Source organism: Sylvia atricapilla, chromosome 1, assembly GCF_009819655.1.
Source record: "Sylvia atricapilla isolate bSylAtr1 chromosome 1, bSylAtr1.pri, whole genome shotgun sequence".
In the NCBI taxonomy this organism is placed as follows: Eukaryota; Metazoa; Chordata; class Aves; order Passeriformes; family Sylviidae; genus Sylvia; species Sylvia atricapilla.
Window position 1 is genome coordinate 41,738,783 of NC_089140.1, and position 27,073 is coordinate 41,765,855.

Here is a 27,073-nt window from a genome sequence, read left to right on the forward strand (position 1 = left end):
TTTGTGTTCTGAAAGATATTTCAGTTCTTTAGTTCCAGTCACTGAAGGAAGAGGCAGAGGCAAGTTTGAATTATCCCAGAAAACTGAACAATTTGTTTTATTTGGTGTCTTCAAGATGCTTCACCTTCTGTGGGAGATGTAGATGATGTAGGAGAGACCATTTCAGGTTTTCGTGAAATTCTGTCCAGTTCTGCCTGAACATCTGTTAAAACTGGCTTCTGACCTACAAAATAAATGTGTATCATTCAGTCATGTTTATGAAAAGCTTATGGTACCTTCAATTCTCAAATCAGACAAATCCTAATAATTATTACTGCACGCTTTGGGTGCAAAATTAAGGCATAAAAGTCAAAACCCAAAAGAAATGGAAAGGAAACAGTAAAGATAAAGTCATATCTTTAAAGTATAAAATACAGAAGACTATTAAAACTAGCAGTTATGACTATTTCTACACAATTTTCTGCGTAATTTGTATATGAAATAATGCTGAGTGTGAAAATCAAGGGTTTCAGCAAGCCCAGCAAAGTCAATTTTTGTGTACTTGGTCAGCATAAACCTGACACCACTGCTCATGGGTGCACACAGACCTGCAGATGGCAAATCCCTTTCTCTCCTCACCCACTGATCTCCTCCCTAACTTGGAATGGCAGAAACATTTGTGCAGCCACACTCTAACCTAATTCAAGCTCAAAACACACCATATGCCCCCACACTTTTAATTCCTGCTCCTCAGACTAGATTTTTATCCCATTATGTTCTACAGCAAGGATGGAGGAGACAATATGGGAAAAGGCAGTGCAGTATTAGGACTCCAACGCTTATGACAAGTATGCATAGCACCTGTAAAGAATGTTCTGACACACATGCAGTTGTAGCAGTGTCCCAGCATCCCTTCTGAAAATGCAAGTTAACAGGAACTATCCATAAAGGTCATTTTGGCCAGATATACTTGGTTGCCTTTCAAATAATTTAACAAAAGAAAACACTGTGTTAGAATCAAAGCAGCTAATGTTCCAACTAATAAGCAGAGGAATTTCCCAAAGCTGCTGAGGAAGAGGTAATTCTCAAATCCCAAACTACTGTCTTAACAGACAGTTTTCAGGTTTGAAACGTGAGTGCCACAGATATCACTAAATACAAGGCAGCAAACGCTGAGGAAGGTGAAGAGGCCACATCTAAGCCAAATTTATTAGTATTTATGGTAATTCCTTGAAAACATAGTCCTTTCTGATGTTAAACTGGCTATAACCCTAACCCTTCAATTTGTTGCATAGCAAGGAATTTCTCAGAACTGTTTTGCTCCTTAATAATTAAATTCTGTCCTTGAAGTTTTTGCCACAGCCCCAGACAGAACACTTTTCTGGAGTGCTGCCTCTGTTTGCTTGGCATCATCCAAACCTGCTGCCAGCCACTCCCCACAGGATTTTTCAGTGGGTGCTCTCTGTGCCTCATATTGCATCAGCTGCATTTGTTTGAACAATCTCCATATGTTGTTCAAACTGGCACTGCTGACTTTGCCTACAGCACATTAGGAAGCACTCAAACTTTGCTTAGCCAGCTGAGTTTTGCACTTAGAAAAGGGAAGCGTGCACAGGTGAAAAAAAAATCAGGGTTAATCTACACAAAATATTAGTGGGAAAGTGTGAAATACCGATGAAATACCAGCACACTCCCCTAAGTGCAGCATTATTAACCTCTGGGGAAGCAGGGAGGGAGGGTGTCTGTGTACACATGCTCTTCAGTAACACAAAACATTTTAAATTGGAATAGCAAGAAACACCAGGATAGTCCTGCATCTAGCTTTAGCCCAGTCACTATTAAACATTTCTAGATTAATAGTAATCATTCATCGCCTCATATATAAACAGCTGTCAAAAGAAAACATGAAGTATTTTTACAGGCTGTCACCAAACTCAAAGTGCTCATCACATCAGAGCTAGAACACTAGTGAAAGAAAATTTAAAGCTATCTTAATACTGACAGTATTGTCAAAAAGAATCAACTTGAAATACAGTCCTAACCTATTTAAATAAGACCAGAAGAGGCTTATGGCATAAGCCATTTCATTGGGATGGTGGAAACAAAGGGAAAAAATTAGGAACTCATGTAGACACAACTCATGCTTAAACAACTACATTCAGATTTTTTTCTTTGCTCCTCTGAAAGCCACAAAAAGGCAATACTAAACTGCTGTGAAAACAAAAGCAAAAAGCCACATAGAATATAAAAGCATAAATATATTTATGCCTTTAAACCTATATATATGCTTATATATATATGAAACATTCAGTTAAATAGTGTTCATACTTCTGATAAACTATACTAACAGGAACAATCCATCACTCAATTTAGGTTGAGCTGATCTCCTGTCATTAATCATACCTGACTTTTTTGCTGATGGTGGTAAGTTGCTGCCAGCACCTCCAGTGCCACCTCCTCCTGGACTGCCCCCAACACCACCAGGGCCACCAGGAGAACCAGTTTTCTTGCTCAGGAGACTATTGAAGAAGTTAGCCAGGACTCCTTCAGATGTAGCTCCAGCTACAAGGAGAAGGAAAGAAAAACCACAACACAAAACCAACACAGATTTTTTAAGTAAATACTGATTTAGTGTGTCAACAAATTTAAATAAGCACATTAAAGCAAGCAGGCAAAGCAATTATTTTACTTCTCCAGCTGCATTTGTGCCCTCATAAGAAAAGGTACCTTTCATATTGGGATCAATCTTTTTTGACCCAGTGGGGATAGGTGTAACACTGGCAACATTCGATGTTACAGATCTATTTGGTGTCCTAGGAGATCCACCAGGAACTCTTGGTGAGGCATCCTATTTAAAAAAAAAAAAAAAACAAACCAAAACAAACCAACAAACCCTAAGTGTAAGGATAGATTAAATGAAGCATTTTGTTATTTTGCACAGCTCCTAAGCTATTGTATTTTAAATGTAGTATCTCATGCAACTGAACTGACACAGAATTAGATTTTGTTGATTGTGTACAAGTTTTTTTCACACTCGTAGAACATGGTTAAAACTATTAACTTTAGCGTAAGTAATGCACAAGAGACGTTTTTAATTTCATCCCCATGAGAAACCTGAAAATCCATCTGTTATTCAGCAGTGCCTCTGACCATAAATGCATTCTAACATACAAAAAAGCAAGCCAGACCTTTAGCCCTTGCTGTCAATACAAGCTGTCGTGACATATTGTGGAGTCTCATAATTTTAGAGCACTACGAGTCTTTAAATACTGTGTAGTTTAAAACAATTAGATCAAACAATGTTTGACAGTGCAGATAAAAAACAACCCTCTAAATATATAAAAGTTAATGATATTCATGTGATGATATTTAAAATTTTTGTTACTAACCACTGGCCTTCCTGCAGCAGTAGGTGGTTGTTTTGCCAACTGTGACTGCAAAAAACCAAACATACACATTAAGTGTTAGCTATTACAGTAACTAAGAATACAGCCCCAAATTTTGTATTGAGAATGTTGTTAAAATGAAACCCTTGTTGCTTGTTTTATGGACAAAAAATTACCTGCTGCTTCATAAGAAACACTTGATCATCCTCTGCTACAATTTCTTTTTCATGAACAAACTGCAATACAAAAACATGAGCAAAAATTTGACCAAAAGAAAGAAAGGTATTTTCTTTTTTATCTGCTGGTGAATATGACCAAAACATTCAATAATGAAGTACATGTATAAAATACTATGCTGCGTATCACGTTTTTCATATTTAAGACTGCTGCCTCATGATTCCATTTAGTCCAAGTTCATCAGAAGTGAAATACAATTTCATTAACTCCTTTGACCTGTCAGGCATAAAACTGAAGATACATTTGTAGAAAGATCCACTAAAAAGTTCATTTAATTGTTCAGTAAAAATCAATCAAGTAAATGGTCACAAGGCACATTCAGGGGTGTCAGTAAGAAACATTCATGGGTGCACACACTCTGCATCATCCCATGTCTCTGTAAATTAACTGAAGCCTAAACTCAGTATTACTTTATAGCTAACTACAGCACACATGATTCTTCATCTGTGTTCACTGGTACAGGACACAGACATCTCAGGTCCCAGTTCTGTGCATCAAACTACAAGCACTCTCCTTCCAGATAAGCTCATGAAAAATTTTGCCCAAGCAAGCATGGCAAATATCAGTATCAAAGTTTATAATCCAGGCCTGAAGTTTATAAGCATGCACAACGAAACACTCTCAGTTATATTTTCCTTGTGTACCTATTTAACATGTCCTGATATTTTCCCTAAAGATTTCAGAAGGGACATAGTTTTTGTTTTCTCCACTGAAATAATTCCCACTTGAAAATCAGATCAGTCACAAAATCTTAGCTTTGTCAGAAAAAAGCCACAGAAATATTTGCCTTCAAGAACCTCTGAGTGCATGGGAGTCCACTGCTGCAGGCATTTTGTTCAACAACCTCATATATGTTGACAAGTCATTCTGCCAATGGATTTCATTAGATAGTACAAGGGAAAATACTTCTACTGAATATATGTAGAAGCTGTTTGCACATTTATTTTTGATTTTACACTGTCTCAAGCCTTCTTATTTTAAATATTCCAAAGAAACAGAAAGCATTATGAAGTTATAAACAACTCAGAGCAAAATGAAATGTTCTTTAAAAAGCAACTCAACCTGAGAAATAGGTAAATCATATTCAAGCTTTTCAATACTAAATATGTCTTAAAAGCAAAACAAATGTATTTGTAGTCTTCAGCAATGTAACAGTGGCAGAAAAAAAGGTGTAAGCTGAAGAAGAGCTGTACAGAACACAACCACGTAATGATATTTTTGTGAACTAAAGAGCAACTTTAAGAACAAAATAAGAACAGCATTCTCCCCCCATGTTATATCACGCTTTTGGTAAGCTGGAAGCATAGTCTCAATGAAAGAGAAAAAAAATGAGAAGCAAATAAATAGTAGAGCAGTTAAATGCAAAGGAATCTCAGTGTACCTTTCTGACTGGTGGTTTTGTTATGATATCTTCAAAATTGTCATCTGCTTTTAGTGTCTGGAAGTTCTCATGCAATATTCCTATCTTCTTGTCATTATCCCAACCTGCAGGACTAGAGAAAGGATTATTTGGCTTAAAATTTTATTGCTACTTCAGGCTATTCTTGCATGCACTCCTGAACTGCACACAACTGGGAGCCAGGAAAGCTGTCACAGTGCCCATTCTCCCATGCAAGCTAGTTATTGATCAGTCCAATTAGGTAGAGATTGGTTCACCATAACAGAGAGGAGGAAAATCTCTGGCCTTAACATTCCCCCTTGGAGCAGTGAGTGTGTGTAATCTCACCCACTGGCACTCACCAAATTCCAACTCATGAGAATGTTACATGGAACTTTAAAAAGCATAAACCTAAAAAGGCTCTAAATGCTGCTTTACAGCATTGCACAGATAGATTTTGTAGTCTCACACACACATAATAGTGCAGATAACTTACATAAATACAGCATCTTTTTCCACAACAACAGCTGGAACATTGAAAGGAAATCCGTACAACTTCTGGACTATATATTTATACACTAAATCAATGTTTTTGTTTTCTTTTACTGAAGTGTAAATAAGTGCTGCCCCATCTGAATAAACATGTTAAAGAAAACTTAGTTTAGTGGCTAGTAAGAGAAACTAAAGTAACCTTTAAACTATCGAAAAAAGGGTCAGCTACTTTGTAGAATTTTGAAAGGGAACACAAAACCAAAGCAAAACAGGTCAAATAACTTCAAACATTTCATTCTGAAATAAGCTATTAAGTAATTTAAATCGATCTTTCTTTTTTTTCTGCACTTGTTTTAGGCCAACTCAGCTATTGATTTTCAAGTGAAGTAAAGGCTCTTCTTGCTTTCAAAACCCCCCAGTACCAATGGTTTCACTACAACGCCTTTAAAACAGACTTCTGATTTTAATGAACAAAAATTTTCATGCCATATCCTTATATCTTCTCATTATCCCACCCTGCAATCACTGCAGCACTAACACTAGCAGCTTCAAAAGTGCCAAAGATCTTCCACTTTCCCATCTGGGTTTTTTTAATTAGGGGAACAAACTTACATTATACAGTGATCTGCTTTTAAAGGAAAGGAAGGCAAATGAGTTTACTATATATCAGTTACTAAAAGACCAAGAGAGTGCTTAGTATTCTAGCATGGTTCAGTATCAACACATTTTATGCACAGGATTAATAAAAGAGTAATTTTTTCTTTGGGATTATAAAAATAACAAATTCCCTAATTTATTTCTACATGCCTGCAATTCAAATCCTAGCAGAAAGTTATATAATGGGGTCTGATTCCTATTCTGTGAAATTTAGAAAATAATTTGAATTTGTACATGGCATATGCAATCATGGAGGCTAATCCCTACTATTTTATTTTCTTCTGCCACACACAGGAGTTACTACATAATTCCATTTTGAAAAATTAGGTCTTGGAAGCCCTTTGAAGGAAGTGCCATTTCAACTGAGGTCTCTGGGTCCTGAACTAATTTTTCCATCTGTCACCTGCTGTCCCTCCAACAGCATTTAAACTTCTTTACCACAGCACAAATGATGACACAATGTAGGCATGTTACTGGCATCTAAAATCTAGATGTCTAAAATCTGCATGTCTATCTGAGTAAACAACACTAGACAGTATGTTATACATTTCTTAAAAAAAATTAAGTTTAAAAATAATAATAGCACAGCAACAGCTTCTATGCTTTGTCTCTGTACCAATACAAGGGAAGTCAGTGGACCTTGCCTACAGCAATCCACACTTCTTTCCTTCCCCCCAGTCTCATCCTGTGAAATTACTGACCGTGGAGGAGACTGCATATTTGGGACAAAATGAGTAACACACCTCATGTGCATCTGGAGCAAGATCATACTTAAATGAATTATCTTGTTATTTTAGGGAGCTTGTCAGCTAAGATGTGCTGTTCTGAGAACTGATTTCCTAAATATGGAAATGGAGGCAATAAGGAAATTCATGGTAAGGGGACATGGTAGAACCTCATGTAGCTCTGTTAAAAAAAAAAAAAAGATACAAGAAAACAAAAAAAATTAATTTAATGTTGCCCATAGGGGTAACTGAAGCAGACTGCAAGCTACAGTAAAGGAGTTGCATCCTACTTTGGTACAGACACAAATATTCTTTTAAGCTTGTCATAATTAATATAAACACTGAATTGAGTTATTATATCATCTTTATGATGTGTTAAAGGATACATTGTAAGCAAAACCGTCTGATGTGTGACTGGATGAAGTCGAAGTGTTCATCTCTGTAGTCATGCTCTTTTTCCAGAACACTGATGGCATCACACTGTCAAAATAAACACAAAATTAATATACTGCTTTCAGTCATCTGCTAAAATAGCAGTGCTGCTACACATCCAGTTCACAAGGGGAAAGGGAGATGGAGTGGGGTGGGGCAGTGCAGAGGAAAACAAAAACCTGCTAAGGTAGTTTAGAAATTGAACAAATTGAACCTTTTGGTTTTAATGTAACTGGATGCACATGTACTGGAGTCAGCATAACTTGAGAATTCAAGTGACTGGAACTTTTTATTCCCTCTCCCTCCCCACTCCAATGCACTCCCCACTCAAAATCTCTGTTGAAAACTTACCACTAAATGATATCACCATTTTTTACCCAATGTTTTTTCACACACTGTGGCATTAAAAGACAGTGTTTTTAATCCAGTTACTAACTAGCTCTTTGCAAAGGGAGGCAAAAGCAAGGAATATGGAAGCAGAGAAAGAAAAAAGGTGTGGGGGTGGAGAAAAGAATAGAAGGAAACTAGCAGGTGGGAAAAAAAATGCTGTTTAAATGAGAGGGTTAGCCTTCCAGAGAAGGAACAGCATATGCATCAAAAGGTTTATGCCTTCCCTGGGGGCCAGCAGAGGCTGCAGAAGCAGTATGCTTAATGCCAATGAGAACTGAGGAGCCGGGGGAAAAAAAAACAACAAAACCAGATTAAAAATAGCCACAGGAGAACCACACCATTGTTTTCTTTAACATGGTTACATATCTAACAGAAACCAAAACAGATCACACAGACCCCCTAAGAACTGAGAAAAGTTAAAAGTGCAGCACTTCACTAACTACAACTCTCAAAAAGTTAATCTTCTGAAAAATATCAGAAATATTAAAAAAAACACTACTTTAAGAATATGGAGGAGTGTGAAAAGCAAGGGGAATTCTAGTTGCTAATTGAGTAGCTCATTTCTGTGAGCAAAACGAGGTCTGAGATATTTCTCAATTCCTTGAAAACTGGTAGAACTAAAGGAAAGCTAACTCCAAAATAACATTAAATTATGGGTTCCAGAAGATAACCAACCTTCAATATTAAACACTTTTAAAGGGTTCTTAAGTGAGGTATTCAGAATAACTTAACAACCATGTGCTTCCCACCCCAATCCACAATTGACAGAGTTACTTCAATAAAATATGCAAAAAACCTAAAATGTGAAACAAACCTTTGTACAAACTACTACTACAGGAATGCCTAAGTTACATGTTAGTGTATCTGCACCCAGGGGTAAAATCACACTGTCATCTTTGTCTTCCTGTAATGAAGTATTTCTTCTCTGTGGAGAAGCTGGAAAATCCTCGCCTGGTTCTATATACTCCTGGAAGTCTCTTACCACTGAAAGTAAAAAAAGTTACATTAAAACATCAGCTGCTTTATTATTGCAACAATGATTTCCACTGCCATTGATCTCTAGCACTGTTGATTTTATAGTATTTCTGCATCTTGGTGTTGAAAAACCGGAGCATGCGCCTAGTTCTGGCTAGCTGTTGGCTCTGTGCAGCACAAGGGAGAACTAGCAAGTCTGAGATCTGCTCGATCAGCAGCCAGAAGAACACAGTCACATAAAACTGCTCATAAGGACAACATGAAATCTTTTTTTTAACATTGTGAAACCACTAGGCAATTGGTAGTAGGGATTACTGTTTGATTTGCTTCCCAAAGGATGTAAGTTTCCTTCCATTCTTCTTGGCAAAGTTCATGGAACAGTTTGTCAGAATAAACAGAATTAAGCCTCACACAAACTGCTCAGCTGCTACTGTACACCAGGTTTTACCTACAGACCCTTTGTCTACACTCTCTGTACAGTGACTCAACAGTAGAAAAAACAAAAAAATAATAGAATACATAATCACTAGTTTAAACTGGCTTTATAAATAATTAATAGCATATGAAACATCTAGTATGCTTTAAAATTATCAGAGATTACATTAAAATGTAGCAAGCAGGCTAAGTTACATGCTTTCTTTTTTCCTAATTCTTGTTGTAAGTCCTTGTCATGTTCTGCTGCACACGCCCAAGCCTCTAATTACACAGTCACTTACTATTCCTGCAGTCAGGGATGCCTTGTGAGGCATAAAATGTCTGTATTTTTCGCATCACATGTCCTGTTCCACACAGCAGAAACAAGGCTCTACCAAACCAAATCACTGCCTACTATTCCATGAGTAGCACATCCTGACTCAGCACAAGAAGTCAGGCAGCAAGGCAGCTCAGCTGCATCATGCACAGGGGCAGAGAACTACACCAGAACATCCTCACTCCTGTGTTAAGCCTCTGCTACCGTCACTAAACTGACTGAAGCCCTCCAAGTTCATATCCAGAAAAGCATCTGTGCAATTAACAGAGCAAGAAGTATTTCAGCACCCTAGAGGAAAAATTATATTAGGTCAAGATTTTCAATTTTTCTATAGATCTTGGAGTTCACAATAACAAAAAGCACATGCACAGATTATCATCTCAAACTGTCAACCCAGGCTCTAATTCAGGGAATGCTGCCAATTCAAGTCTGGCCTGAAGAGCTTCTGAGATTAACTGAATGTATCTGAAACCCAGAGTTCTCACCACAAGATGCCATTCACTCTACAGTGTCTTTCCTGTATAGTGTCCTGTCCTGGCATAATTGCATAAATCCTCCAGTGGATTTCTAAAATTCCCAATGTGTGATCATAACATACTAATCTTTATGTAAGCTGGGGAAGCAGTAGAAACGAGGATTAATTTAGTGTATCACAGCTCCAAAACTGTGGAATACTATCTCAGGTCTTCCTTAGAAACACAGTTTCATGAAACACAGATTAATTCAGTGAAGAGGAAGAGCTATTTCAACCCTTCACACACAGCTGCTATGTATCCCCAAATGCCTTTCTATACCGGTTCTAGTCCTTGCAGGGTCTGTCTTTGAGTGGAGTTCAGCTGCTAGAACTGAAGACAAACACAGCAGCATGCCTCCAGAAAACTACACACAGGATTTCAGTCCTGGTAGCAAGTTAAATCAGCTCTCAGGAGCACTGAGCCTGACACAAGAATCCAGTGGGATCTCATAGCCAAAAGTCAGGGAAGCAATGTTCCCTCCTCCTTTTGGCAGTATCAAGCTCCTGCCCACCTAGCAATGCATGAAGTCACTTCACAACAGGATCAAAACAAAAACCAACTTCCAGTCACATCTGGATTGTGTCCAGGGCCTCTGTTATACCCAATGTTCAGACAACCTACATCTGTAACAATTAGACCAGATGATAGAAAAGCAAAACAGGCAAAACTAAATGGAGTAGCATGTTTTTCTTGACTCATTTAATTGCTTACATTTTCTGGATTTTGTAGTTTGTCTATTCTGTTCACTTGGTCTGTAAAGAAGCAAAACTATCAGCTATACACTTTTGATAACCTAGGTACTATATCCATACTTTCATCCAACAAAATCCTATCCTGAAAGTGTTTGAGGGGATGTTTAATACACATGCACTGACATCCAAAACCAAACCAAAAAACACATCCAAGAGCGCTCAGCTCCTCCCACCTAAACAACTTCTTGTGGAAGACAGGATTCTCAAGGACGATACTTCCCTTAGAAGAATCTCTCTCTTAAAGGGACAAACAAAACAACTAATATTCCCCATACCTCATTCCAGAGTATCTACAACTGTCACCTTACATTCCACTTCATCACAGCACAGCTACAACCTGCATTTCTAAATTAGCATAAGGGCTCATTGCTTAAGAATGTGCCAGTTAGAGTGCAACTTCAGACATAAAAAGAAGGTTTAATCGTGCCATTTGATCTCAACACACAGCTTTCTCAAATCTCTTCCTTGTAGTAATTCACTGAGAGATGAATGGGAAAGACTCAAATTCTACTACCCTAAGGGAAGTGCAAAGGATTGCTCAAAAGTAATATGGAGTTACAATGTGAGCTCAGTCAGCCAGTTTAAGAAACTCTGCAAAACCTTTGTGTTCTGCATGTTTAAAACTAAAAAGACAAGATACGCACACAGAGCAACAAACACATAGCTCTGTTAAACATCAATAATAATTACAATAAAACTCTTCAAGTGGAAAGGGCCATGCTGCCGTGAATCCTTTCGAAATTTATACTTTTGGTAGGCACAGAACAGATCCCAGATTCTCTAACTGGCTAACTCCAGGAACAGTTAAGAAGCCCATATAGTGATCTGCCTTTAAACAAACAAATGAAAAATTGAATGCTTAGAATTTTTTTTTTTTGCTTGATGAATCTTATCTAGAAAAACACAGAAAAATCAAGACTGAAATTTCAGCTGTGTTCATTCTGAAAGTTTTTTTCCCCCTACATTGTTATTCTGTTAGAAAGAAGTACTAGTTTTGTTCACATAGCTACTTGAGACTTATCTAAAGCTAGACTTGCTTGGAAAGTTCTAACTTTAAATAACACTTCCAAAGAATGAAAAAGACTGCAATGGAGAGATTAAATGGTGCAGAAAGCATTAAGCACGTTTCATTAATAATTTAATATATTCCCATGCATTTGCAGAATACTCACACTTTTGCTCCATTTCTTTCATTTCTTCAGGAGGAATTTTTAACTTGTCAATATGTTCTCTTACAACACTTGCCCATTTTTGTAAAGAATCCAGTGCAGTCCAAGGTCTAGACATATCTACTACCAACATAACTAGAGTGTCCTTTAGAGAGCTTGCCTCCATTGCAAATTTAAGAAGACCTTTGTGATACAGGTCACCATCCAAAATCCATACATTACATCTTGTTTGGTCTACAAAAAAAGGAAAAACATTTAATGAGATTTACTTGAAACACACACCTGCATAATGGCTATTGAATGTTCTTTGGACATGTAAAATACAAGGAAGAAAGCAGATGATGTTTTATCAGTCCATTGAACATGCATAATTACACAGCAAACTGCAGCTTGTGGGAAGACAAGTTCCTCTGCTTTCAAACTTGATATTTAATGGCTGATAACTGAAGATCTTAAATACGTTATCTGAAAGGGAGGATCCAGAGAAAGCATTCAATATTCCCAAAATAGTTGTTCACCATTTTTGAGTAGGAAAACATTTTCTTCAAGATGCAACTTCGAAGAGAAAATTGTGTGAACTCAGTCATCTTTCTGCAGCTGTTTTCCAGCTCTCAAGGACGGCCATCTCCCCTTCAAAACTCCATTTGACATGCTTGGATAACTCTTAGGTTATAGAATGTACCTCAGACACTCAAAAACCTGAAGATCTCTAAGTTTTAAATGATTGAGTTTAACTTAACAGACAGTTTACTCTTTCAATTTGCAAAAGGACAATCACCATACAAATAGACCATTCAACTGTTTTTCCTCCCAAAAATATCACAATACTTCAAATTCACAAACACTTGTGCAGTAAAAGAAGAGATGTTGATTCAAAATTAGTTGGCTTAATTTAATTGCAATTCCTTTCAGGTAAATTTTTACTACTTGTTACAGAAGTTCAGAGGAAAACATTTAAAGCAAACTCCCAATCTTCTTAAATCTGGTTCCAAGCCATCTTTGAGATCAATACTCAGACATGAATATCAGGAAAACAGGCGATTTCAGAGGAAAAAAAAAAAAAAGGCCAATTCATTCTAGTTCTCCTTCAACATGTTTGGGATTTTTTAATAGTACTCACAAGAGTTCCAATTTTTCTCCAAAAGCTGCCAGTATATCCTTTTTCACATTCCGTAACTCCGGGTACTGGGATATTAAACAGGACCTTAAACACACTTTTTCCTTTCTAGCCATACCTTCACCCAAGTTTTTGGTTTTCATGTTTGTTTTTTACATCTCCTTTAGCATTGTGCACAACTGTACCCACCAGTCCATGACAGTCGTCTTGCAGACTGTGCGCCAGCAAGACAAAGGTTTCTCTGTAGGTTCAGGATACTTGCCACAGCAATTGAAATGGAAGACAGCAATTGAATGGAAATTAAATAGAAGCCTGGGCACCTTCTCCTCTAGGCCTGAGGAACACACATCTATTCAGAATATTGCAGCTAAGTCTGCTTCCCTGGTCTGTTTTTTTTTTAGCTTTTTCTTTTGACAGGTTCCTCTCCTCCTCTACCACTTAAGTGGTCATTCCTGTTATCTACCAAAGAAATTACACAGACAAACTTCCTCATGATACAAATCACTTCTGGCATAAGCTGGATTCCTGCATACTATAAAGACAGAAAAACATCCTACTGTCATTTCAAATATCACACTACCGAACCATTGCTTTCAAACTGGTTTAAGATATTGTTACAAATATAGACTCACCATCTCGGTCTTCATCATGCACATTTAAATACAAATACTCCATTCCTCTTCCTTTTTTGTACTCCTCTATTCCTTGAATTTTTCCTATTAAGCTAGTTTTACCTGCTCCATCTTCACCTGGAGAGACAGAAGTAAGATACCACTCAGTCTTTAATCACAGTTACATATTAAAAACCACCTGGGGCAAGAAGAAAAGCATATCCTAACAGGGTGGCTGAGCTCATTGGAGTTTTGAAACACAGTAGGTTTTGCCCAAATCATCCATCTGTTCTAAGTGCATGTTTCTGCTTCAAATATTATTTCTACCTATTGATAAATGCAATTATGCCTCCAACTATACTACCTGAAATAGGCTCTTACACCCATCTTTTAAAAGATAAGCTAAGGAGTAGTTAAATACCTCCAACAATTTCAGTCTTTCAACTACAATCAAAGTAGTAACCAAGTTTTTCTAAAGTAGAGTTTAATTCACAGTAAGCTGCTCTTATAGTTCAGAACTCTCTCATTTCAAACAGCACACTGAATAAGGCAAATCTGTTACCTCAGCTTTTATGAATTGGTTTCTTTGAATATTTTCTCTGTTACAGGTCCCAAGAAACCCTAAAAAGAAGTGGCAAATAGTAAGCCCACTGCCTTACAATACATGTTTGTATATTTGGATAGCACAGGGACAAGCCTGCAATCCAGATCCTTTCACTCCTATTCTCTCCCCTCCAAAAGGAGCTTGGATAACCACTGAACCTTACAGCATATGCACAATGTAAATACCTCAACTACTGCCAGAGACCCTTCTTGAAAAACTTCATTTGTAGTCATAGGTCTCAGAGTTGGAAAACTTCATATGCATGCTTTCCAGTTCAAAAAAGTAATCAAGCTGAATTTTGACACAAAGCAGAGGTTTGCCAGTTTTTTTTTTCTCTAATTTGCAGAATGATGAGCATGCCACAGACATTTACAAAATTCTTGAAACTCACTCCCAGCTTATAAAATTAAGGTTAATCCCAGTTCCCTAAGAAGCACTTTATCAATTTTGTGTCAAACAGAACATTTCCCAAGTCTCTCCTATAGAGGGAGAGTCTAAACACTTGCTTTTAAACACATAACAAAGACAAAAGTTCAAGGGCAGTAATTTTCACTGCTAAACATAATGGCATTCTCCCTTTAAAGAGAACTGACCATGAACTTACAGATGTCCTATGGCTACATTAAAAACACTATAGCTAAAACCACTGTAAAGAACAGAGATACCATACTTTGATAGACTGATTCTGAATTCGCTTAACATATCATCCTCAAGATTGCCACACAAAGTCTTCAATTTAGAGGATGGCTTTATTTTCATATTTCACTAACACTGGAAAATGTAAGACTGCTTACTCTAAGGTGCCGGGGGGGTTTACTCAGTAGAATGAATGTATTTTAAATGAAATATATTTTGAGAAAGAGAGAGAGAGAAATAAGACCAAAATTAAAGCTTGAAGTCTAGTTAAGTATAGACAAGTTTAATAAAAAATTAAGTTGTATCCCTTTAATTTTTCCACAGTTAGAGGGTTCATTTGTGAGCTCCTCTATTAAATCAAGATTACTCGAGCAAACAATTACAGCTGGTTTAAATAACCATTGGAAAGCAGTGCTATTTTCTAGTCATACATAAAGCTTTACCTCTTGTAAGAATTATCTTTTAAATAATTCTGATGAAGAAGTGAAGAGTTCAGCATCATAGATGAATTACAATTCCACCTCTGCCCTCACCTCTACTTATCCAAGCTTCTTAAAATTGTCATCTACAAATAACTGAGAAGATTTATTAGCTGCTGCTCTGACATGTTATGAAGCTGCTTTAACTTCTGCAACAATGTCTGTATGATTCATTGTGCTATTTTACCTTTCTGAATTGGCAGCTTCAATTAATGCGTGCCAGCAGAAGGCTCAACAGGTAAGACAAATCAAAATTTGTTATTCCTTTTAATGAAGGGTTGCACTTAAGAGCTTTCTGAATTTCTCAGAATAGTTAACTTCCAGCTAAGTTCTTTTGCATACTAGAGTTGGATTCACACAGATGACAGTGAAGATTTCAACTTGAAATCTTGCTTGAATTTGGGAAACTTTACTATCTCCAGTGTGTTTCTACCAGTTCTTAAAGCAGCTGCAACAAATCTAAAAAACACCTCTGGTTGTAAAAAGTTCTGCACTTGATAAAAATTAGACCTAAACAGTCTAAACTAAAACATACTTATTCAGATGCTAATATCCAGACAACTATTGTTGCAAAGTGCTCATCCCAAGCAATATAGGCAAACTTGAAATATACTTCCCACAAGTCCCTTACTTGACATGGCTCTGTGTTTTGTCATTTCCTCTCCAACCCCGTATTTCCAAAGGCCTAAAATGAATAGGAGTTCAATACTGTTAAATTAATACCTTATGGGAAAGTAAGAACTAGAATTTTATTTTCCCTTCTACAGTAAAAAAAGTTTTACCAGTACAGTACAAGACAAATTGATTTGATGTAAAATGAGTACCTCTGGACACATGCACACACAGCAGTAATTTCAGCCTTCCATCACAGAACTATTTGAATTTAATCTGTTCCATGAGGAAGCCTGTCAATTATCTTGTCCTTAGCAAATATTCACCCATTTCAAAACATCAGGATCAGGCAGGTGGATCACTGACACACATAACAGCGCTGTACAAGTTACTGCATGAAGACAGCAGCACTCATTTTTCATGAGGGAAAGCCAGAATGATGCATCAGTGAAGTCTGAAGTTAATAATATATAAACCAACTAGTTTATGAACAGGATGACCCACTTGCAAGGGTACAAAATAGGTGCCTAGCCAAATGTGCCCTACCCCATAGGAGACCCAGAGTTCTTGACATCTTTAAGCTAAATTAGAGTCAGTATTCTCCTAAAAGCTGTGAGGAAGTAAAAACAGGACTATCATTTATGACACAAGGACTTCCTCCTACTTGCCCAAACAATTGATCATAAAGGCAAGGAAAGGATAACTGTCTTGGCCAAGGGAACACAGAATCATAACAGAATAGTTTGGGTTGGAAAGGACCTTCAAAGGTCAGCTAGTCCAACCCCACAGTAGTGAAACCCAACATGCTAAGACTTGAGGTTTCATCTGCTTCTACTTTCTATGCATAGTATGTTGCATACACCTTTTGAAATCATAACAGCTGCAAATGTATTTGTATCCTTGTCATTATTTTTTCTCAACCTAGTCTTCAGTAAAAAACACTCAAAAAGTCAACACACGTTGAATATACTGAGTTATGCTAGGAAAGAGCAGCAGCAGATTTTTGCTTTGTAGCTATTCTTCAGCAGAAATATCAAAACAGAAAGTCTTAAAACAGTGTTTAGCTAAAACTCCTAGGTAGTTTTTAGAAATCTTGTTATCAAATTAACTCTAAGTGCTAACTTTTAAGACTTCTTGAAACTCAAACATTTTATTGTAATGCCTTTACTATGTACAGAATCTTCTCTCTGCCTCAGAGGAAAGGGAAATATATGTGAGGAAATTAAAGTCTATTAGCTGTTGGAGGTTTGATTGATAATGCACAACATACTAATATAATTGAGATTAACTGCTACCTGGGACATATATAGAAGTATATATGTTTAGAAAACATGTCAATCACAATACGTATATACTCATATATGGCTTTTGAAATTACAAACCTTAAGACATTTAACATATTTACCTTTTTTTGTTTGTCTCTGGATATCTCTAAAGTATATGAAAAAGTAATGCTGCTTAGTTTCAGACAACAGGAAAATTTCATACTCCCTAGGCTCAAACATCACTGCATATTAATATAATAAAAGAGATTTTTTTTTTTAAGTGCTACTAAAGCAATATAAAAAACAGAGCCTTATGCACCTTCAAGTATAATTACCATCATCTTCCACTTCATTTCAGAATTTTGGAAAATCCCATAGCTGCTTTTTATTTTAAAGTGTGGGATAATTAAATTAACAACTGACTTCCATAAATAAGCTCACAGAGCAAAGCATTTCTGACATAGTATTTTTGATATAGCATTTCAAGGTAGAATAAAAATCAGGCAGATTTTGCATCCTTCTTTTGCAAATAACATAAGAAGTTATGTAAATACTAAAGTAAATACTAAAGAACAAATATTAAAGTACACACTAAAGAACAAGAATTCTCCATTATACCAAACTGCACTCACACGTTAATACAATAGTGAGGGAACAGAAGTGATGTTTCTAACAAGCAGTGCCATGCACAAAAGCTGAATACAAGTAAAAGAAAAACAACAGATTTAATTTTGCACAAAAGTCAGGCTAGGAAGCATTTGGAACAAAGCCAAACCAAACTGCTTAGGCACAGCATTTCACTGTCTTGTTAACAAAATGGAAAGTCTTATACTCAACTAAACAAACACTGCTGCATTGCTACTGCTACTACTTCATTCCTCTGATGAGCTCCAGTTTGGGGTTGTGAAAGCTCCTCTGTCCAAGGTGCTACTCTGTTCACAAAACAGATTTTGAAAACATCCTTCTTGCTGCTGCCCCCGAACATACAGGAAACTGTAGCAATAGAAACCCTTCCCAGCCTCCTCCCTTCTCACTACTCCAGGCAAACAGCATGTTTAGTGAGCAGAAAATCAAGTGTCAGTAAATGTTCTGCCACAATACAGAACTGAACAGCATGGTCCCCCCCAGACAGGAATAGTGGGCAATGAGGTGAATCAGTCTCCTTTCTGTGGGTGCAGGCAAACAGGCACTGATCTACGTCCTGCTGCACCAAGGGTTCAGCCATAAACTATTGCATTAGAGAGGACTTAGGCTCTCTGTTACAGAACTTCTTCAAACTTTCAATTAACATTTTCAAATTCAAAATATTAACTACTCATACTATTTCAAACTATTACTATTAACTACTCAAATATTTCTTTCAGTTTAGCAAATGAAAATAGAAGTAAAATTTCACCAGTCCTATAACAAGGTATTTCTTACTTGCCACAGAAATCTGTACATGGAAGAGCAATCAATGTGTTATCTCCAGGACAGACATGAGCTTTGTCTGTTTAAACTGCTTCTCCATTGTAAAGTGTCCAGTGTGTTTAATATACATCAAGGCAAAGAAACAAAAAGTGAACATTTCTTTTGTGTCATCAGTATTGGTAGCCTGCCCCTCTTCAATCCAGGATTGTGATTTTTTTTTTCAACAGCTCTTTGAAAAACCCTGGATGCCTTACTTGTTTGTAGTCTATAATCCCAGTGCTCCTTCAAGGAAGTTTTTTGTTTGCATTTTAAACCCATGAATTAAAATTCAGCTTGATATGGGAATTGTACAACTCATCTCTAAAAAAGGCATGTTCGAACAAGGCCAAACAAAACCAGAAGTAATGGTCCCAATTAACATCTTCTGCACACCCCAAGCATACTTGTGTGAATCAGTTTTATACTTTTTACAATGCAAAACATAGCTTCTGGGTAGAAAAATTCAGAACATGCCATATCTGTAGCATAAAATATTGAATATTTTTATTAATAGAACAGATCTTTATTGCTTAAATATGATAGAAAAAAGCCATCAAGTCTAAACATGAGTTAACAAATGGGGCTAAGATGCCTTCCCAGAAACCCAGAGCAATCTCTGTTCCACACCATGTGGAATGCATGAATCCTGACACAGTGGTGTAGAGACATCATGATCTTCCTACTAGAACCAAACACATGTGCACTATTGCCATTTTCAAGATAAAATACTTGTCACAAGTTAATTACTGCCTTTTCTACAGCTGCATATTAGTGAAAGAGGCTTGTTTACACATTCTATACTAATTGAAGAATGCCTTTTACAGAACAAGACCAAAATAAAGAGAGTAAGCCATATTTAGTTTGCTTTCAGAGAATTAAAGAACAAAATTCATTATGCTGATGAGAGTCTTCTCTACAATCTCTCAAACCAACATGGAATTTCACAATAAGTAGGCCATAACAAGTCACTGAAATTGTCACTAAATTTTCATTTGCCCATTGAATAAAGATTGTCTCCAAGTTTATTTTACTCTGCCAGATAAGTCTTTCCCCTCACATATGATTCACTTGGTACTTGATTTGTGGCACTGAAAAGTTAAATAATTTTCCTGAGGAGCACCTTAACTGCACTTCAGCCTTTCACCATGACAGAAAGCAGACTGCAGACAACTCTCCCAGCAATTCTTTGGCCATGTCCTGCACCACAAGGATACATGGCTTGACTGTGAAAACAGGTACAGCAGTAACGGTGTTACCTGTGCTTGGAGACACCCACAGCCAGAGGAGGGCAAATATTGTAGAGAATTCTACAGTGACTATGAACAGCAGCCATTCCTAACTCAGTCCTTCTCCTTTAACATAGCAGGAATTTATGAACCTGTATTTTATCCAGGTTCACTACCAAACTAGAATAATCTCATGTTACTATCTATGGGACACCTTTATTGGTACTCCTGCCACTAACCTGCCTGGAGAACACAGCAACACAATTCTTTTCACTGTTCTTCACCTTTGGAGCTATTTCTGAGATAGATCCAGTAACCAGCAGCATCTCTGACACCGAGGAGACAAACTAAAACAAATGCAATTCAAGAATTTCAGAACTTCCCATGCTGTTTTAAGCGACTTCTACTACACACCACTCTTGTAATTCTGGATTTTTGGAAGGGTATTATAGGAGGAACAAAGAAGTACTACTTAATTCTAAAAAAATGTAGCTACAAAACAAGCAATTAGAATTTTATCTAGGTCAATGCGCCATCAAAACAATTGACACTTTAGAAGCATAACTCTGCTGACCTAAACACAATTTGACTACATTAGCAAGGCTTTCATTGCCTGCAGAAGGTGAATTAGTTGCAAGGAAAGGACAAAAAGGAACCCTGTGAGTTAACTTCTGCAGTACTAGGAAATTTAAAATATTTGAGATTAATAATATGGACAGTGTGAACAAGCAGTATTTTATCAGTTTCAACGTTCAATGATAACAATGAAGCTGTCAGCTTTTTGAAAAGGAAAAAAAAAAAAAACAAAAGAAAACCTGATTTTTATAGTGTTAAGTATAAATTTTATACCCTCACGAAAATTTGCTGTATCAAAACTTAATTTTCAGGTTCTTCATATTCCATGGGTCCACTGGAAGAAAGCAGCAAGCTAAACCTGCTCTTGAAGATATACTGGGAATGGCTATTATTGCAGAAAATGGTACATGCACACACAGAAAAGTGCGCCTGTAAATTAGCTGTGGATTGTGCTTCTTTCCAAGCATCCCTACAGCCACTGGATAGGAGCAGAGCTCCAAGATTCGAACAAACAGGCCTAGCCCTGGAAAGTGAAATGTCTTGAGGTAAAGAAAAAACATGGACACGAGGCAGTTGAACTCTCACTGCCCATTAAACTCAAAGCTTTTATCATCAAGTTGAGTAAAATGCATAAAAAATCCAAGCCCACTAGTAATTCACTACAAGGATAATTGTGCAATACATACACAGAGAGTCAGGCACACCAATGTCACTGGATGGTTTGACATTGTTAAAATTGTAGGCAAAGAATATACTGTGCTTCAGAGACAGAGGAATGTATGAAACACAAAGCCAGATAAAAAACAACTATTCAATTCACTTGCCAGCTGGGAGCCTGTGTTCTGGTGCATCCTGGAATGACTTTGAACGTTACTGCTTGAATGCATGCAGCAGTTTATTGGATAAATTATTAGTTCACGGCTCTGAATCCAAGCCTTCACACATTCCACAGCACTATGACTTCCACCCATAATTTGCAATGGTGAGTTGTCAGCTGCTCCCCTCTACCTCGCTGATACATCAGAAAGGGAATGAACACAAGAGCTCCCAGTTATAAGCATCAGTTTTCTCATCACAAAAACCATCTCCTGTGATCAACTACCTTTATTACACAAGTGAGCAATGGACAGTCCAGGAGAAGAAGAAAAAAGAGAAAAAAATGAAGCAAGAGCAACAAAAACACACTGCTATCTGCAAAAGGCAGCTAGAAACAGCAATGAGGGCACTCAATTTCTTTAAGAAAGCATGGACATTTTACATTTTCTGCTGGTATAGTTTGCTAAACAAGGTAGCTATGGTCACTGACAAAACTATCTAAAAATCAGAGCATAAGGGACTTACAGTAAAGTTTAGAAAAGCTTGCACTTTTATTATTTGTTCATACAAGAACAGAAATATGAGAAGCTTTCACACCAAATATGGTGCCAATCACAGTTTAAACTTTAAAGAAAAATAGTTATTGAAAAAATAACTGCAAGTGAAACAACTTTGAAGAAGTAAAACTGTAAGTCAATTAATTTTGGACTGATTTTGAGCAAGTGATAAGCAACATTATTTGCTGACCTTCACTTCACAAAACTATGTGCCACATCCAGAGATTAACATTTGGCATTCAAGCCTCCTTTAGTTAGATAACTCCAACTGCTTTCCAGGTTCTTAAAAATGACATGTTAACACAGCTAAAAATAAATACTGAAATAGCAGAATTACCATGCCAGACACAGAACAGGTTCCCAGAACAACTAAGGACACAACTATATGCACTGTTTGAAAAATAAAAATGCTGTAGGCAAATTAGAAAACCTGTCCTAGAAAACAAAAGAACACTACATGGTGGGTTTTTCCAGTTGGTTTTTCAGGGTGGAGCCGTGAGATGTTGGAGGTTTAAGGGATTTTTTTTAATGCAGTTTGTACTGAAAATAAGCGCTCATTTGTTACAATAAACCGTATTTTATCTGGCAAGTTTTGACCAATATTACTGTTTATACAGTAAATATTCACCTGCCACAAACTGACTGAAAACCATCAAGATGCTGGTTAGTGTTACACCTTTTGCTTAAAAGTACTGAAAGTATAAAGAACTGAAAATAATCATGCCACCAAATGCTCTGTATTAGTAAGAAAAGTTAGTACAAAACTATCTAAAGGAACAAAGCTTGAACATAGAGGAAATGTTTGATAACAGAGAAACTGTAAACACAGCTGAAGAATCCAAACAGACAGAACTTCACAAACTGAGTCTGCCCAATACAGAATACATAGGACCTCTCCTTTTCCTGTGCCAGTGTGCTTCAGGAGCAGCATCGTGACTTGCAAGTGAGCAACAAAGATTAGTTATTCTCATGAAAAATATGGCAAAGGTCCTCACTGCCCAGTCCTCAGATCTGATATTCTTTTTCCTAAATACATTCCAAATTTGGGGTTTTTTACCCCCTGTTGGATCAAGGCCTTCCAGAAAACACAATTTTTAAGCAAGAATTAGAATTTCTTCTATAAATCTGTACATTTTCCAAAAAACATGTATCAGTCAAATAAATGAAAGAAGGTATTACATTAAGTCATTCTATAAGCTCTACATAAATGGTAAGAAAGAAAATTTATATAAACAGGTTGTACAGCACAAACTAAATGAGTATTTGGAAACAATCAGTGATATCCTTTCTAGCTCTGAAGGAAGCAGTCTCCAGTTACTGAGCACTAAGGATTACCTGCCTATGAAGAGAGAGGAAAAACAAACAGTGTAATCTTCTTGACAAGGATCACAGCCTGAAGAAGAATCTTCCAACTTCAGCAAGACCAATCATCCAATTTAAATTCAAAGTGCCACATAACAAGCTGAATTATGAAATATTTCCTTTGTTTAATATCACTGCAACTTCCAATCTCAATATCCTACTTAATTACATAACATACAAAGCAACAAATTAAAGGGTAGTAAGTCTTGTAAGAGATTCAGAAGACCAGGCTATCATCCTTGCACATCCATAACATCCTTCTCTTTCTCAGTCAGTTTTAAGTAACCACTCAGCTTATCAAAACAGGAAGAAAAGGATCACAGTGATTGCTTTGGGATTATAGAGGGAAAAAAAAAAAAAAGCCTAACTCGAAAAACCTCAAGAGAACATAAGCCACAAGACTACGCAGAATCACAGTGTGTACAGAGTCTGCAAGAATATCTTTACTGAGTTTTAACCCTGTTTCCAAATATTAACATGTGTCTTTCTGGGAACACGGAGGTTGGAAATAGGAGTGGAAGAAGCATCTAGTTACAAATTCATACACTTGGACTCATTATGTTGTCTACTACGCATAGCATTTAATAGTCTTTCAGGAAAACAAAAGAAAAAAAAAAACCCACACGACACTAATAATACTAATAATTACTCATACACATACACTTGAAAGCATCCATTTCTCTCTCTCTTCCATGAAGCTTTTAATTTTGACGTATCATTTTCCTTCATGAACTGCAGCTGGGTGTCTCATTACCGCCCTATCAAAGTCCCCTTCCGTACCTCTCACCTTGCCGAGGGCCAGGCCGGACTAAGGCCCTGGGTGGAGATGCCGGGGCGGCAGCGCAGCCGCCGGTGCCGCCACGCTGGGTGCGAGTGGGCAGGGCAGAGCCCGCACCGCCCTCCGGCCCGCAGGCAGCGCCGTCATTGATGCCGCCCGGGCCACGGAAGCGGTTTTTGTGTCCGCATGACACACCGCAGGCGGCACGGCCGGCTCCGGCCGGGGACGGCTCGGGAGCCGCACGGCCCCCGAAGGCAATGCTCACGGGGGAGAGGGACAATGACAGCCCCCGTCCGAGCCACCTCCGCCCATGGAGCCGGGGCGGGGGAAGGACAGCGAGGCTATCATGGCGAGGTACCTACGATGAGGGGCGCATCGAAAGCATCTGTGGACAATCTCCAAAATGAAGCAAAGCCGTGCAAGGGAGGAAGCGGGAGGGTTAAGACAGTGCCTTGCCACCCATCGCCCCCCGCTTCCCTTGGGGCGCTAAACAAGGGAAGCTGCAGGCGCCCCAGAGAGGGCTCAGGGGCCAGCCTGTGTGGGGCGGGGACGGGAGAAGGATCGGGATGCTTTCCTCAGTCAGTGTGCGGAGGGGAAGGCAGAGGGATCAGGATGCTTTCCTCACCCAGCAGAAGGACGTTCTTTCCCGAAGGCAGCTTAGAGCGGGAGCGCGTGGACACCTCGCTGAGGATGCAGGACCTGGCGCGGAGAGACGACAGCGCTTAGGAAGGGTCTCCCGCTTCCCCCGGTCCCCACCCTCGCCATCCCCTGGGCATGGGGGGGGGGGGCTACGGCATGAGGGGCGGGGGCAGGGCAGGAGCTGCCACCGCCAAGGGGAGGTGCCCCCCCAGCTCAGTGACTGTGAAGCGCTGAGCGCCAGCGGGGGCGGGGGGTTATCCAGCCCCTTCCCCTCGCCCCCCGCAGGGCAGCGAGGCGCCCCGAGGGCGGCGGCCAGGGCGCCCGGGTCCGCGGGGCGGGGCGGGCACTCACCACAGGTTCTGCCCATCGTCCTCATCGCCGCCCGCTCGCAGCTCCGCGTTGTTGTTGTTGGCCGTGGCCGTAGAAGCGGCGGAGGAAGCAGAGGAAAAGCTGGCAGCCGATCCGAGCCCGGAAGAAGAAGAGGAGCCGAAGGAGCCGGCTCTCCCCACCGCCGCCGCCATCTTCGCTGCTGCTGCCTCCTCCTCCCTCCCCTGCCCCGCCGCCTCCCCGGGACGCGGAGCGGGCGGCGGCGCCGCGGCGCCGGCGGGGACCCGGATGTTGGGAGGGGCGGGGGCGGGGCCGGGGCGGGGCCGCGGCGCTCCGGCCTCTCCCTCAGGCGCGTCCCTCAGGCGCGTCCCGCGGCCGGCCCTGGGCACCGCGGCCCTGGGCTCGGCGGCCCCCAGCGCTGCTGCCCCGTGCGAGGTGTTGCCGTGGGCACCGGGCTGCCCTGTGCCGCTGCCTCCCCAGGCAGCCCCAGCCCTGCAGGAAGCACCTCGCGTCCAAGAGAAGTAAGTGCGGCTCAGGGGCAAGATGCGTCTTTTGGGGAGGACATGGTGCTCCTCCTCAAGAGGAGCCTCGTTATTTGCTCTTCTCTCACGAGCATCGCTTGAGAATTCGGAAAAGCTGGATCACGTCGCCCTCATTTTAACAGCTCCACTTTGGCCAGAAGTTCCAGAAGAAGCAAGCAAGTGTACCAAGCCTCTCTTTGTATGTTTCCTAGGGTAACACGAGAATGGCGGTAAATTCTATAAAAGTTCAATAGGTGAGTTTTGTCCCTCAAGGGGAATTCAGGGAAAAAATAACGCAGGGGATTTCCTTGTGTCCTCTCCTTTAAACAAAGGATACACGTTCCCAGACCCTCTGGGTATTTGGAAAAGTATTGGCTGTATTAGTGACTTAAGTGTGCCAGCAGTTTGTATTTCTATTTTTCTTGCTGCTGTGTTGATTTTATTTTTCCCAGAAAGCACTGATTTTAAGTAGTATTTTGAAACAGGAAAAAAAATCTGCTTTTCTTAGCCCTATGTTTCTCTCAATGGCTCTCTGTTGCTTTGCAAACCAAAATACAGATGTTTCTTTCATGTGTTTATTGTCTTAGTAGGGATCAGCTGTTCTAACATGTAGGTCACCATTGATGAAAGTGTATTTCTTTCAGGTGTTTCGGGTATAAAGTAAGTGAAAGGACGGTAGCCATGTGCTGAATCGGAGGTATCTGTCACAATAGATGCACAGTTAATGATCAGAAGTATTTTGTCATGGGCAGAATGTAGGTGCAGAAGACTGGCACAGTTTTGATGTTGATGCATTATCCAGTAAACAGGGACCACTGAATAGAGGAATGCTGGTGAAAAGCTGACAATAAAAAACTCTTTCTGCATGACCTTTTAAGTCCTGCTTATGGCCTGCTGTAAACTGCCTTCACCTGTTATCTCTGGTTTTCATCACTGTTGGGTCAACTGATTTAAATCACAAAAATACAGAAAAATTGATTGCTGAAGTGGCTGAATAGCACTGCTAATTTAATGAGCTGAATCAGCTTGTGGAAAGTGTTTAAGAAGCAGCAGAGCCAATACAAAAGGGTAGGGAACAGAATTGACCAGAGAGTAAGGGGACAAGAAGGATAAAGTTTGAATTTGGAAAGAGTGGGATGGGAATGCATTTTCAGTGACAGTAAACAGATCAGCTCAGCTGCAGGTTGAGTTCATGTTCAAAAATAAAGGGAAAAACACACAAAGAGCCCAAACAGATTCTGGAATGCATTTCCTAACAGAAGCAACTTCTAAGAGTCCAAATTTCAGCCACCTACTTCAATCAAAAGGGATATCATTGCTTAAAACATGAGAAATGGATTGCTATTTATCCTGGTGCGTGGGTTTTAGATTTTTGTGAAACTTTATTAAAAAGAGAGAAATAGATGAAATTTGATGAATTAACTTTAAACACTTCACTTGCAGAGGCACTGAAAGTAAGGAGAGTTTTAAACTAGCTTATGTTGCTTGTTATTTTAAGTTACATTCCTTATAATATTGTTTATATGTGAACAGTATTTGCTTGAGGTATGTAAATAATATAACCCTAGGACTTTTTTGAAATTAGAATGTAGATGACAGAAGTAATATTTAAATATGTGAAAGTGGTAGGAAATAAAAGGCTACAAGGAAGTATGATAAT

General features: G+C 38.9%; 1 protein-coding gene across 1 annotated transcript; it reads right to left on the bottom strand.

Moving 5' to 3' along the window:
* DYNC1LI1 (dynein cytoplasmic 1 light intermediate chain 1) lies at positions 1-25,166 on the bottom strand. The gene is made up of 13 exons (XM_066320275.1): positions 24,917-25,166; positions 24,552-24,625; positions 13,588-13,704; positions 11,842-12,072; positions 8,491-8,660; positions 7,241-7,334; positions 5,477-5,612; positions 4,984-5,095; positions 3,542-3,601; positions 3,369-3,413; positions 2,707-2,827; positions 2,383-2,541; positions 1-223 (listed from the first exon to the last, which is right to left on the bottom strand). Exons 1-13 carry the CDS (start codon positions 25,084-25,086, stop codon positions 111-113), a joined length of 1,602 nt encoding a protein of 533 aa, XP_066176372.1. The 5' UTR covers positions 25,087-25,166; the 3' UTR covers positions 1-110.
* Between the last annotated feature and the right edge of the window lie 1,907 nt (positions 25,167-27,073).